Source organism: Sceloporus occidentalis, unplaced genomic scaffold (genome assembly GCF_023333645.1).
Source record: "Sceloporus occidentalis isolate IW3139 unplaced genomic scaffold, rSceOcc1.0.p SCAF_127, whole genome shotgun sequence".
In the NCBI taxonomy this organism is placed as follows: domain Eukaryota; kingdom Metazoa; phylum Chordata; class Lepidosauria; order Squamata; family Phrynosomatidae; genus Sceloporus; species Sceloporus occidentalis.
This window is the reverse complement of record NW_028317107.1, coordinates 898,565-912,588: the sequence shown is the minus strand read 5'-3', so window position 1 is coordinate 912,588 and position 14,024 is coordinate 898,565. Positions and strand designations below refer to the sequence as shown.

At 43.2% G+C, this 14,024-nt stretch overlaps 2 protein-coding genes across 2 annotated transcripts in view; one reads left to right on the top strand and one right to left on the bottom strand.

Moving 5' to 3' along the window:
• LOC149281792 (adenylate kinase 8-like) overlaps window positions 1-2,497 on the top strand; it is a 36,189-nt gene extending 33,692 nt beyond the window's left edge. Inside the window, exons 12-13 of the mRNA XM_089499007.1 lie at window positions 2,008-2,088; window positions 2,242-2,497. Of these exons, the coding sequence (XP_089355133.1) occupies window positions 2,008-2,088; window positions 2,242-2,497 (337 nt within the window). The remainder of the gene's footprint in view (window positions 1-2,007; window positions 2,089-2,241) is intronic.
• A 6,999-nt stretch (window positions 2,498-9,496) lies between these two features.
• LOC149281791 (general transcription factor 3C polypeptide 4-like) lies at window positions 9,497-13,751 on the bottom strand. Its single transcript, XM_089498962.1, has 5 exons — window positions 13,482-13,751; window positions 11,050-12,840; window positions 10,413-10,543; window positions 9,679-9,767; window positions 9,497-9,561 (listed from the first exon to the last, which is right to left on the bottom strand). The coding sequence occupies exons 1-5, from the start codon at window positions 13,749-13,751 to the stop codon at window positions 9,497-9,499; spliced, it is 2,346 nt and encodes a 781-aa protein (XP_089355088.1).
• Window positions 13,752-14,024: the final 273 nt, after the last annotated feature.

Below are 14,024 nucleotides of genomic sequence, written 5' to 3'. Positions count from 1 at the left end.
GCGACACGAACGCATACAATTGAAGTCTTTGAAAACGATGAAATATTTATGGCTATCGGTGACGGCCCCACAAAGGCAAGCAATTAGCAGAGTAATCCAAGAGGCTCGGGGCCGGCGGGAAGGAGCTCGCGGTTCTCTATTAGTTAAATGCATTTTGTAGGTCCTCATTCCATCAAATCAACTAACACTTCCTTTAATTGGCTGATAAATTATACAGCCACTCACATTATAATTTAATAACTCGTAAACATTCCTAGGGCTTGCCGTAAAGTCTATATCGGACTCATTAGTTCTGTAATTTCAGCTGATGGAATAGGAGATAGAAGAAGCGTGCTCGAGCAGTGAGCCTCAGGCAATAAAATAAGGCAAAGAAACCAGGAAAAGGGGGGCCCTTTAAAGACTTTTTTTTATTATTACATTTTTTGATTTTTTTTATATTTTTTACAATTTTTTTACAATTTTTTTTTTTTTTTAACAGTGCTGTCGGAAATTTAATCTGCCAGCCGTCAACAGTTCCAGGCTACCCCCCTCCCCGTACAAAGGGTGACTGACAGATTCCTACCGAGTCTTGTCAAGCTATCTTTAAACATCAAGTCATCCAGTAAACAGACCCCGATGTATATTAAATCTCGTTATACCGCCCTCCCCTTCTCACTGTAGATTCTACCACGACACCAAGACTAACACCTCCGCCTCCCCTTCCTACACACTCTGTCCCCATGAATATTTCATGTCAGCCCGCATAAATATTAATTCTAATAGCTCAGTATAGTCGTTATTATTTCTGTTTTGTGACAAACATACATTAAAAATTCAGAAACCTTTTTATATAGAAAAAAAAAATAAAAAATTACAAACTTGATTGCTAAAATTTCTTCCCACAATCTAGAAGCATTAGGGAATCTACACTTTGCATTTATTTTTATTGGAATTAACCCCTTAGTATTAAATGGATTGAGTAATTTTTTTTTTAATGTGTTTTACGTTATATTACATTTTATGTATAGAGCTCCAGCAGATTTCGTAATTTAACAAAAAAAATTAAAATAGAAAATATACACAATTGACAATACGATTAACATGCGTTAAGACACACTGGGCACAGAAGAGGGCCCTGTTCTTGTGAGCTTACAATCTTTTAGGCTTTTGTATACATTTTTGCCAATAAAAAATGTAAAGCAGAAAATGAAAATTCCATTCAATATAAATAGGACAGTATATACGGATTCTAATATCTAGAATCCCATAAATTTAATTTTATATAATGTATACGTAGCATATGCCTTAAAAGTATATATATATATATATATATACTGTATTATTTATATTCAAATATTTTTGACAATTTTTTTTGTGATTATTCTTAATTAATATATTTTATTTATCACAGTTAATATTAGCTCAGCACATTATTTTTTCTTGTTTTTTTATATATATTTATATTTTCTGAACTGTATTTTTGGTGCAGTTCAGGTCGTTTTCAACGTTCTTATGGCAGAATGACGTTACTCGTAGTTACACAATATGAAAGCTGACACTCACTGATGCTCGTTTCCCCCAGGTAACTGTATGTAAGGTATTGAAAGATTAGGCCCCTGGCAAGGTTTTAGGACCAACATGGAACCTTTACTTACCCGTTATGGGCATTACCTGCGAGCTATCCGGGTTTGATCTGGAGTCTCTGGGTTAAGCACGGCTTTCCTGGGTCTCCGGGTCACTGCAGAGGAGCAGGATTTAGCCGCGCCCACTCCCTGCCCATTTTCTCTCCCATTTCCAACCCACTTTATGCTATCTGCCATTAGCCCTGCCCCCTTTACAAAACCACTCCCCCAGAAGTGGGAGAGCTCCAGGTAGCATAAACTGGGTAGTTCTATGTTACAATACAAACCCCAACCTGGGGTAGATTTTCACAAGGGCAATAACAGTGAGAATGTACTCTCCCTCTGGTCTATACGTACATTGAGTAAAACCACGATAATCACTTTCCTCCTCGTTTTCCCCCGGTAGAGTTTTTTTCATGGATATCCCAGACGATGTTGCCGTAGAGCGCCTGTCTTACCGCGTGACAGATCCCGTCTCCGGAGAGAGGTTGGTACTGAAACAATTCCTATATGACGTAACGTATGGGTATTGCAAGACATAACCGAACCTTGCAATGTGCCGATGGCGGTCAATGACATTCCACCAGCTGTACCTGAAAAGGTGGAGGTTCTACAAAACCCAGTTGTGTATTTAATGCAGGTACCATGCCATCTATAAACCAGCTCCCAGCACGGAGGTCCACCAGCGCCTGCAGAAAAACCCGAAGGATGCCGAGGAGAGCGTTCAGGCAAAGTTAGACATGTATCACGCCAACATGGAGGACCTGGAGGAGTTTTATCAGAACGTCATCCACGTCAACGCTGATCAGGATCCTTACACGGTCTTCGAGTTCATCGAAAGCTGCATCGTCAATCCCCTTCCGAAGAGCGTCCCCGAGGACCCCGCGTCTCCCTAATCTCACTCAGCACATAGATCGCTATCAGACTGGATGGGCATGAGGAGTCATAAAGGTTATTATAACCCAGGAACACCTCTGTCCCACCTCGTTTGGCCCGCAGAGCGCCGGTGGTAAGAGCCCCTCTTAAGCTCCACGTTTATAGATACCTCTCGCGAGGCAGATTTGATGCTTGTTCATCTTAAACCTTTCAGCTTTCCCGCGCAGGCACGCAAATAAATAAAAAATATAACGTGAAGCCTTTTATCAGATTGATTTGCAATTTGCTTTACCAACCGTTTACAGTTCTTCGCTGTCACCGGAAAATCAAACAGCCCTTTTTTGTCTATTTGTTGTGGGTATTTTTTTTTTTTCTAGAGTAGAAAGAAAGTATTTTGACACCATTGTGTTTAATGTTTTGGGAGTTGTGCTCACAAACGCCGCCTGTCACGGGAAGATCGGCTTAATGGATTGTATTTAAACAACGGCTTCCAGATACACGGCAAGTGATTCGTCGAGCTCCGGAAAGAGACTTGTTCCAAGTGTTATCGCCATGAATTTGGGTGCCTCTTCTGGAAAGGTGTGAGAAGGCTGAGCATTACCTGATCTCATAATATGTTTCCCTATTGGTTTTCCTAAATAAGTATATATAGAATATTAAAGAAATATTATATATATATATTAAAAAGCAGATGTGATGATTTTTTTTTTATATAATGGCTTCTGATTCAAATTGTATTAAAGATTGCGCAATTCTGAATGTCCAAAAGGACTCCGTCTGAATGTTCAAAAGTGCCACTAACTCTTGGAACAAAATAGAAGGTATTTATATACTTACCTGGAAACTCTACAGGTTTGCCCCGGAGTCTCCGGGTCACTTTCCGCTTTCTCCATGTTCATGTTCCTTCCTTTTCTTAGCCCACTTAAGCCTGCTTGCTGCATATACCCCAATGTCAGGCCATTCTCCCAGAAGGAGGAGAGCTTCATCTATGTAAATATACCACCCCAGGTATATTTATATATAGAGCTGAAATCTGCAGCACCCAAGGGAGGGGGGTCACATTAGCCCCCTTCCCAGTTCTAGGAAGTATAGCCCTCTGCATTCCCCCACAAACACCCCTAAAACCTGGACTGTCCAGGTCTGGTGGGTAAGTCCCATTGTTTCAGCTGCCCCTCCAATATCCTGGAAGAGTGGGAAGATTACATTTATTAGCCACATTTGGCTGATACGTCCTTGATAAACCAGCGATCTGCACACGATGAGCATGAACATACAGTATATGGCAGTCAGATACACCCCCAAATAAAGACCACACCCCTGAGGAGCCATGTAGGACATCTTGCAAGTGAGGAGACCTGCTTACTATGTCCACAGACACATCCTGCTGATTAGCTTGGCTTAGAACCTGATGACCCTTAACCCCTGCATCAAAAATACATTTATACTGCAACAAGGTGTAGATCATACAGGAAACTTGTAACAATAGCCCGTGGAGGCAATGGCTGACATAACACATATGTGCAGTTTGCACGTGTATATAAATATATATTACTAGCCTCTAATTGCACAAGAGATCGATCGTTCCAGGAAAATCCCGCCGCTGGCGCTCCGGTGGCCGTCGGTCCTGCTGTGAATGTACATCCGCCTCATTTATTTCGCCGATTAATATTCTCTTCCGTTCTTCGTCCGCTCAGTGCATATCTCCACCGTTACATTAGTTCCCCTTGAGTGGCTCAGCGGATAATGCGGGCATTGGAGGGAGGCTTTGGCGGAGTTTATCTCATTGACATGCGGTTCCGTACAGCTCGGCTTGTAGCGCGGGGTCGGAGGTCATGTCCCGACCCAGGAAAATCAACGGGAACGTTAGCGTAACACGCGGATACACTTGTACGATTCTCCCTCCGCAGCAACGCGATCCATTGGCGTACATTTAATGATCAAAAACAAAACGGCTCGGCGCATTACTTTGCATAGTAAATTCAGTAATAGGGGCGCTGCAGCCATAAAACGAAGGGGGTCTACGAGCGCCGAGCGGACGGTTAGTTACCGGGAGAAAGCCTTTATTCTAGTTTAAAATGGTTCTATCGCGGCTTAAACTCCGGAATGCTTCGTTAAACAATTTACCTGATATTCACGACACAAAGAATTGCAATAAGGAGAGAATTAAAGAAGGAGCAAGGGGGGGGGGTGTGGAAACATTTAAATAGTAAAGGGATCTAACAAGATACAGGATGGAAGCTTATTTCAAAGGAGGAGAAATGTTAGAATAAGAGACCGTAATCTAAAACGAGAGGGTCAGAGGCTTAGATGGAACGTAAGGTAGTTTTACTTTACTGAGAGGGTAGTAGATAAGAGAAATGGCCTCCCAGCAGAAGTGGTAGAGGTTAATATAAGGTATTTCCCGTAGCCAGTATAACCAGGGAATTCCTCGTCTGCCACCTTAATGTAATAAATACGGACCTTCAATAAATCATCACTGATACTGAATGTTAGAAAATAAAAATGAATATTAATGCACAGTAGCGAACGATCTTGCCAAAGCAGATTGTCAGCAATTATGGTTAAATTATCTCTATATCCCTGAATTCATTAAAACCAAAAATGATCAGTTTATCTTATTGGACTCATTATACGTAATCCATGTTTAAGAACAATCAGATAGTATCAGCGGGTAGGTTTAACAACATGCGATTAAAGATACCAAATGCGGGATAATACTCTTAAAAATAAAAAATAATTTAAAAAGATGCATTTTTAGCGGCTTAAATTATAATATCCATTATTCATATTTCCCCTCCCAACTCTTGTACCGAAGTGTTTAAAATAGACCCAACGCTGCCATTAACTATTAAAATAATAATAATAATAATAATAATAATTAAACAGCCTGCATTTAAGAAAAATAACAACAATAAAAAAAATAAAAATAAGATTAAGCAGGGCTAAATAAATATAATATATAATTAATATATTTATAGATACGCAGAGCAAACCTAGGACATAGGTTCTTAGACGCGTGATCTAGTGACGCTACACAAATAAATATGAATAATTTAGAACGTGAATTGCCGTCCGCCGTGGTTCACAATCGAGCGGCTCGCACTCCGTGAACTTCAGTAGAGAGGCAGCAGCGCTCACATCCCAACCTTTGTTGGAGCGATGACATGAAAAGGAGGTAAACCATGAACCATAGGAAGTTCGCCACTTTCTTTGTCATCTCATCCGCTGAGGGATACGTTGTTCTTCTGTCAAATATCTGCATTCCGCACCTTTTATGTGGAAATGTTGTTTTGAAGTGCTGGTGTATAAGTTGACGCAGTTCTCTCTCTTTTTTTTTATTAAAGAAAATAATAAAAACTGAATTCCTTTTAATGTCAGAACTTCTGAGTATTTTATGTGACTTTGGACGGCTTACACAACCATGCCGTATATATCTGCGGCTGCCACTTCCGTGTTACGATCAAACTAAAAAAAGTAAGCATTTCACGAGGATGAAAAGGGTGATGTCACAGCGATTTCTGTCCCATGGAAGGCTCGGAGCTTTAATTTCTTAGCTTGGTTTAATTCTTACGATTTTTTACGAGTCTACTTTCTACAACAAAAAAAAAAGAAGAGGTTCCTTGGAAGTTTAACCTCCTTCGATCGCTCATACGGTCCCGAGAACGGTGCATGGTGGAAAAAGTGGACCCTTGACTATGATAACTGGTCGGAGCTCTTTTTGCATCAATAACCTCAAACATGCGCTTCCGGTAGCTGCGGATCGGACCTGCACAATGTTCAGGAGGAACTTTAGACCACTCTTTCACAGAACTGCTTAAGGTCAGCCATATTCTTAGCATGTCTGGTGTAACGGCTCTCTTGAGGTCATTCCATGGCATATCTAATGGATTAAGGTCTGGGCACATTTTTTTTTTTTTTTTAAACCATTCTGTGGTAGATTGACTTTGGTGTTTAGGGTCATTGTCCTGCTGCATCACCCAACTGCTACTGAGCCTCAGCTGGCGGGCAGCCACCCTGATATTATCCTGCATGACACCTTCATTGTCCCCTCGAGGATGGCAAACTGTCCAGGCCCCGAAGGTACCAAAGCAGCTCTAAACCATGATGCCCCTTTGATGTTGGTATGTGGTGCCCATTTTTATGCCATACGTAGTGCTGTGAGTTCTTCCCGAAAAATTCAACCTCAGTTTCATCAGTCCACAAAACACTTTTTGAAGTAGCGCTGTGGAGCGTCAAGGTGGTCTTTGGCAAACTTCAGCCGAACAGCAATGTTTTGGTTTTCTTTGGAGAGCAGCGGCTTCCTCCGTGGTGTCCTGCCATGGACTCCATGCCTGTTCACTGTTTTCCTTTTGCTAGACTCAGGAACAGGGATGTTAACCAGCTCCAATGATTCCTTCAAGCCTTTAGCTGTTTCTCTAGGGTTCTTTTTTTTAACCTCATTGAGCGTTCTGCGTTATGCGCTTGGAGTCATCTCAGCAGGGTGCCCACTAAAGAGTCTGCATTTAACAATTTGTCTAACTGTGGACTGATGAATATGTAAACTCTACATGATTACTTTGTAACTCTTTCTGGCTTAATGCAAATCAACAATTCTTGATTGTAGGTCTTCTGAGATTTCTTTTTTTTTTTTTGGCGAAGCATGGTTCACATCAGCAGACACTTCTTTAGAACAGCAAACTCAAAATGTTTGAGTGTTTTTTATGCCAAAGAAGCTCTAAAATATACATCCAATCCTGTTTCATTGATTGCAGCGCAGGTTTGCTAACTCCTGACTCCAATTAGCTTTTGTTGAAGTGATTAGCCTAGGGGTTCAAATACTTTTTCCAACCCACACAGTGAATGTTTGAACAATGTATTCAATATGGACAAGAATAATAGAATAAACTGTGTGTTATTAGTGTTTGTTCATTCTTGTACCTAAGATCATTTCATATTTTAAGACAAATTTATACATAAATGCTGGTAATTTCAAAGGGTTCACTTACTTTTTCTTGCAACTGTACCTTCACTCAGTATGTTTTTAAAGCCCAGCGTGATCTGGAAGTACTTAGCCTGCATATTAACAACATACCCAACAACATGTCTTTCAAACAGTAATTGTTATGTGAGCAAATTCCTCATTCCACTTGTCACAGTGATTATTCTGGCAGAAATACAAAACGCAATATAAAAGAAAAAGCGGTCATAAAACTTCTGATCATCACTCATGAAACCAGCCAATCAATGCCCACACAGGAGAGCGTGAAACCGGTACCATCTGTCTCTCTGGCAAGGAGTAGAAGCCATACTGAAGAGGATGATGCATGCCCTCTATAACCTCATCTGTCCACAAAACCAAAGTACTGTATAACTAGGTTTTTTGTTTTTTCGATACACTACCATTCAAAAGTTGTTTTTTTTAAATGAAAAGCAAATTCTGTCCATTAAAATAACGTGAAATGGATCAGTAATCCAGTGCAGACGGGGTTAATGTTGTAAATGACTATTGTAGCTGGAAACAGCTGATTTTTAATACAATATCTTCATAGGCGCTCATCACTCTTTATCACTCTCATCACTCTGTGTTCCAATGGCCCTTTTTCACTCCCATCACTCCTGTGCTCCAATAGCCATTTATCACTCCCATCACTCCTGTGTTCCAATGGTCCTTTATCACTCCCATCACTCCTGTGTTCCAATGGCCCTTTATCACTCCCATCACGCCTGTGTTCCAATGGCACGTTGTGGTCGCTGATCCAAGTTTAGGTTTAAAAGCCTGATTGATGGTTAGAAACCCTTTTGCAATTATGTTACAGCCAGAAATTTCCTGGTTTTCCATGGAAACAGCTAAGCGACCCCACCAGTAGTGTAGACCGCCCGCCTCTTTGTTATTTAACATTGTATCGGTGGCCGCTCGCAGTAACATATATCGTTCCTTATAATGATGCCAACTGCCGCTTGCCAGGGAACTCACAGCTTGTTGAAAACTGCAGATGGCAAGTTGTGCCATATACAAACTGGCATCCCTAGGGTCACACTGAAGCTTAATATTGGTGCTGGGGATTAACCCCTGCCCTGCCAGCAATACTCTGTACTGCGCTTCTACGAAGGCTTACAAAGGCCTCGATCCTCATGAAAAGGTTACATTTTTCAGTCGCACAACGACAACTCGATCCTGCCAAGCTGCCATAATTAAATCGGAGTACCGGGCTTCTCATTGATGGCTACGACATGCGCAGGACTATCATTTCTAAGCAGCCCGTCTGACCCAAATCGGTAATGGTGATAAAACAATATGCCAAACTTTCAACGCTATACAACAGCGGTAATGAAATATGTACATACAGAAAATGTCTATATGATAATATAGCTTTGAATTTTTCAAATCAGCCTGTAATAACCCTTGTCAGCCTTGGAAACATATCTACCTTTCTTGTGAAGGTAACCAGCATCATCTTTATGATATATTAGTCTGTTCCCCTTTCACAGCCTTTTCACTTATGTTCTTAAGTTATTACCTATCATCAAACATTCTTAGCAGGATCTTAAAAACGTCAAGGGTCCCTGCCTTACTTTTGTAAACTCACCCTGGTTGAAGAACCCAACTTTGGTACAAAGAGTTGCCATCGAATTAAAAGTATTTTAAGGCAATCCAGGTCCAAATGAAAAGGCTACTGGGACCTCTCCAAAAACAAGCGTCACAGGGTATAGATTTGATACAAAATACAGACAGTGGGGCTAATTCTAGAAGAAACAAACAAGTCAAAATCATGTAAAAATCTTACCCCCTTTCTCTATTACAAGAGAGGCATACAAAATATTTAATTACATATTATATATAAATATACAAGGAGAATAACTTTTGAAACATGAGACGTAAACTACTTAGTAACGTAATAAATTAATTGTACAGTGACCCATACTTTATATGCAATAGTTTGGCCCATCGTCTTAAGCCAAGTGGCTGAAGATTTGGTATCTCGTGGCTCACGCTGCCTTCGCAGTCCGGGTTTAGATCTCCTTTACAACTTAGGAAAGAGTCAATAAATGAGAGAATCGCACAACGTGCAGGAGCCTTGAAGCAGCTTCTTTATCCACGGAGGATCTGGGCAATAAAAGTAGAAAACAGAGATTTATTAAAAACTATTATTATCGCTATTACTGTACTGCATTGAAACACATTAGCCATTACCGGCCCATTGACAACGCAATGATCATTTACCTTCCGGGACCGGACGCACCGCAAAACTGTCACGGAACAGGCAGCGTCTGTACTGTAGGCTCTGGCAGGCCTGGAAGGTCAAGTTGCATCTGTGGTGATGATAGAAAGAAAATAAGCCAACAATAAGTATGGCCTGAATCTTATAGACATGAATAGGGGGGGGTGGAGGTAGAGGACTTCACTGGGAGGCGGGTCCCGCGGGACCCGCCAAGAAACTTGCGGGCGCGGGCGGTCTTGCTGGCGGGAGCGGGCGGTCTGGCACTGTACCTGCGGGTCCCGGTAATCCCGCGCAGTCCCGCAAGGCTGCCTTCTTGCTGATCCCTTACAGTGTCTTCTAGCTTGCTCCGCCCAGGAACAAAACTGAGTCACGTGATGTGACGTCACTTCCTGTGACTTCGCCTTGTTCCTGGGCGTAGCAAGAGAAGAGACGCCGTGAGGGAACAACTCGAGGGCAGCCGCGCGGGACTGCGCGGGAAATCAGGTAAGAAGGCGGGCATGATTGGCCACAAATGTGGCGGGAGCGGGCGGGATTGGCCACAAATGTGGCGGGAGCGGAACACCCACATTGCGGGAGCGGGATTAAAAACCGCGGGAGCGGGATTAAAAAAGTAGTCCCGCGCAGGGCTCTAGGTGGAGGCATGGAAATCCTACTGGGCAGATCTGTATTGTGGCTATTCATGCCACAAGACAGATACACCTACATACAACCCTGAAAGACAGCAGGACAGACTCACCTTATCCAGAGATGCCCTTTGCTGCAGCGTGCCAGTTTGCAGTCGCTGAACGGTAAAACCTCCTTACACAGAATACAGTACTCTGGGAAGGTCTGTTTGGACATCTTCTTCTCAAGGTGTCCAATAAGGACCTGGAAACCGAAATCAGAAAGTTGTTCTAAACTCTTAAGGAACTTTGCACACAACACGGATCCCATAGAGACAATAAGTAATGACGATATCACGTAAATGTATTTTTTGGGAAGTTCCCTCTAAGCCTGTTTGTGAGATTGCTGCTTTTACCGTCTCTGTGCTGCAGGTTGGAGATCAATTTCTTGCAGGAGAACAACATTTAGATACGTTCTTAACCCCTTCCCTACGGACAAACCCTAGACCTTGTCACTCGGTGGCTTAAGTGCAATATTTCACGAATTGTCAGCATTGTACAAAAGTGTCTTTAATACTGAATTCCTCAAGTTTTGGAATCATAAATAAGATGGACTGCTAGCACATACTTGGGGTGCTTGGCCAGGTAACGGAGACATTCTAAGGCAACGATCTGTCTAAGGCGAACTGCAATGGCCCCGCAATCATAAGTAGAGCGATCAGTAACTGGGTGTTTTTCGGAATAAGTAGAGAAGAGAAAAATAATAAACACCTGAGCGTTTCGGTCATCCCCATTCTTGTCAGCCAGGTAGTCACAGATACCTCGCGTGGGAACTCTGCTATTTTCGGTGATGCACGTGTGCATGTAGACTTCCCCCAGCACACGTTTCATGTTTTCCCTGAATAGGTGCTCTTCTACGGCGTTAATTTTCTGTCGAATGTCTTGAAGGACCTCTACGGACTGAGAACTTGTGCCAGCCTCTGCGGGATCCTTCAATACCTCGCCAGGGCTGTGCTCGTCCGACTGCTTGGAAGGACTATCTCCATCCCGATCATCTTGCTCATCTGCTTTGCTGCTCCCTGCAAGCGCGTCATCAGGTGTAGGAACCTTCGATTCATGTTTTGGCTGTTTCCATGGTGCTTCAGGAGCTGAATTCTTTAGAGAATGATACCAGGTTCTCAGCAGCAATAGACGAAAGCGCCAGAAATATAAAGATCCTCCATCCATTTTCTTGTCCAACTCATCAAGCAGAAACTGAGGAATGTGCTTCTCTTTTAATATTTTCCACCGCAACAGATCCGTTAGATCCATCTGCCTAAAGAGGTTTTGGTTGGAACACTCCAAAAGTTGAGCTGCGGCTTCTTCGAACGTCTTGAGGGCCACGAAATTAACTTGGTAGTTTTGGTTTACTGGGTGAACCCCGTTTTTCAGGCCTTCAGAGGTTATACAAGCCAAATAAGCGCCGCATGGACTCACTGTGATACCATGACACTTAACTGCCCCGAATACATCAGACAGCTTGATGAGTTGGTGTTCAAACTTCAAAGCTACATCGGTGAAAATAGGGACCAGCTGCCTAATGTTTCCCTCAACTGAACTGGTGTAAACCGTCCCGTTCACTTTATCAACCGCCATGGATAAAACCGGTAAAGAGTGCAGTCCGGTCACGTGGGAATTGTGAACATTAAGGCCCGCTTTCGAGATTAATAATAAGCACCAAAAAATGTAGCATCCTCGTGCAGCAACTACAAGGCTACAGCTACACTTCTGGTAGGGATGGTACAGCGCTACGCACTTGATGCTGTTAACTGGCAAGCGGTCCGTTTCCTTCCATAATATAACAGGTTGACGTAACGTGAAGTATCCTTTGACCGCCTTTAAGTTGACCGGGAGGATCTTGATTGGACCCAAATGGCTCCCAACGATGAGTCCACTCATTTTTCGATTATTGTGTTCGTATTCCCACCATTCCAGAACGCTAGGGGATTCTACATCAGTCTCGATGGTGTTGCAGGAAACGATCGACTCCTCGTCCACAAATGGGACTTGGAACTGCCATACAGCGATATTCCCATTTTCAAAAAGCACCGCCAGAAGTAATGTACTAACATCCCGGCACTCGTTGTTTTCCATGACCTGTTGGGTGGTGCAGATTCCTGACCACTCCATCCTCACCGGAGTCTGCATGCTGTGGCGTCTCTTGAACTCTGAGAAGTCATCTATACTCGCCGCAGGACTGTCGCTATCGTCCACTTTGTAATTGGCCTCGAACAGATGCTTCCCGTACCTTTCAGTCAAGTCTACCAACGGTTTCCACTGCAATCGGTTAATATTTGCGTTGATAGTCAACCTGTTGTCCAAGGTGAGCGCAGCCAATAAACATCTCCCGTTTTCATCACAACCGACAGGAGACCAGCTAGAGTACTTGAATCCGGTTAAAGGGGGCAAAAAATTCCCATCTGGGTTAAATACCCTGTCTAGCATGAAAGCCTGGCTGATAGTGGGGTCTTTCGTCCTGGCAAACTTCATTCTACATTCCTCAACTTCTTCGGGCGAGCCCACCTGAAAGAAAAATCAAACACCGCGTATGATCAATGCATTCATTTTATGCGGTGTACGAGGGGGGGGGTCTAACATACATGTGTTAAACATGATTGAATTTGGGGCTTATTCATATGTAAGGGGGTCATACCAAAATGAGTTTTACCTTTAAAAAAACAGTACCCATCTTCAAACCGTGAGATGGATTCTCAACCTCCTACTTGGTTATAACACCAATAGCGGAAGCTTCTATTCCTTCTGCGCCAGTATATCGTAACATGCGTTCATTTTATCATCATACTGCACGCTGTCGACGCTCTTGTTAATGCTCGCTGCCCCCCTATTGTGATGGCGCTACGGCATTTGTTGGCATTCTCTAAATATAATAGTCCATGCATGCCAGCAGGGACACTTTCATGCAAATCATAGCTGAGAGGTCCCTTTAAATTTCCACATGGTGGCCAGCATGCAGAATCCCCCCCCTCTCCATACACAATTGCCCCCCAGAGAAGGGAAGAATGCATACTTAAGTACTCTCAGGTACTCTTCTTTAATGGGGCTGTCAGACATTCTATCCATTCTTACATTTGGCTAGAAAAGGTCATTCTAGTGCTGGTTTAGCGTGCCAGCCTGCAGTGCCATGTTACGATCCCTTTGCTCACCTTGAGGTGGCAGCTGGTGAGTGGGGCTGGCAGAGAGGTGCGGTGCAGGGTGAGATCAGGGCAATTGCCATTGATATCACAGACATGCTCCAGCACAGCCAGGTGGTTGGCGGTACACACCGACACCCGGTGATCCTCCGACCATGACAGCGGCTCCACCCCGCTCACGGGATGCAGGAGCTTCACGGCTGGATCCCGTTTGCAAAACGTCAAACAAAACCGGGGACCGGACTCGGTCTCCTGCTGCTTCTCCTCCTCCTCCTCGGACATGCTTCCGCCATCCACTCTTACACAGAGCGACGAGTACTAGAGAAAGGACCCCACGCTTCCATGGAGACCGGGCTGCCCTTTCCAGTGCCTGCATTCAAACTTATTAGCATAGCAATTTTACAGCAGTTTCATGAGAAAACTGGAGATATATGGTATTTAGTGCGCATCAATACTATGATGTCATGCTGTATCAATAATGTTACAAGTTATTCTAATAGGTCACCAGAATCAGGAATCTGCACACACCACAGGAACTCAGGTGCTTAGCTGTGC

Coding starts and splice junctions, on each gene's coding strand:
- LOC149281791 (XM_089498962.1), bottom strand. CDS start 13,751: ATGTCCGAGGAGGAGGAGGAGAAGCAGCAGGAGACCGAGTCCGGTCCC. Junction 10,544..11,049: donor GGGATGACCGAAACGCTCAG/GTGTTTATTATT, acceptor TTCGGTTTCCAG/GTCCTTATTGGACACCTTGA. Junction 9,562..9,678: donor GGTGCGTCCGGTCCCGGAAG/GTAAATGATCAT, acceptor TTTATTGCCCAG/ATCCTCCGTGGATAAAGAAG.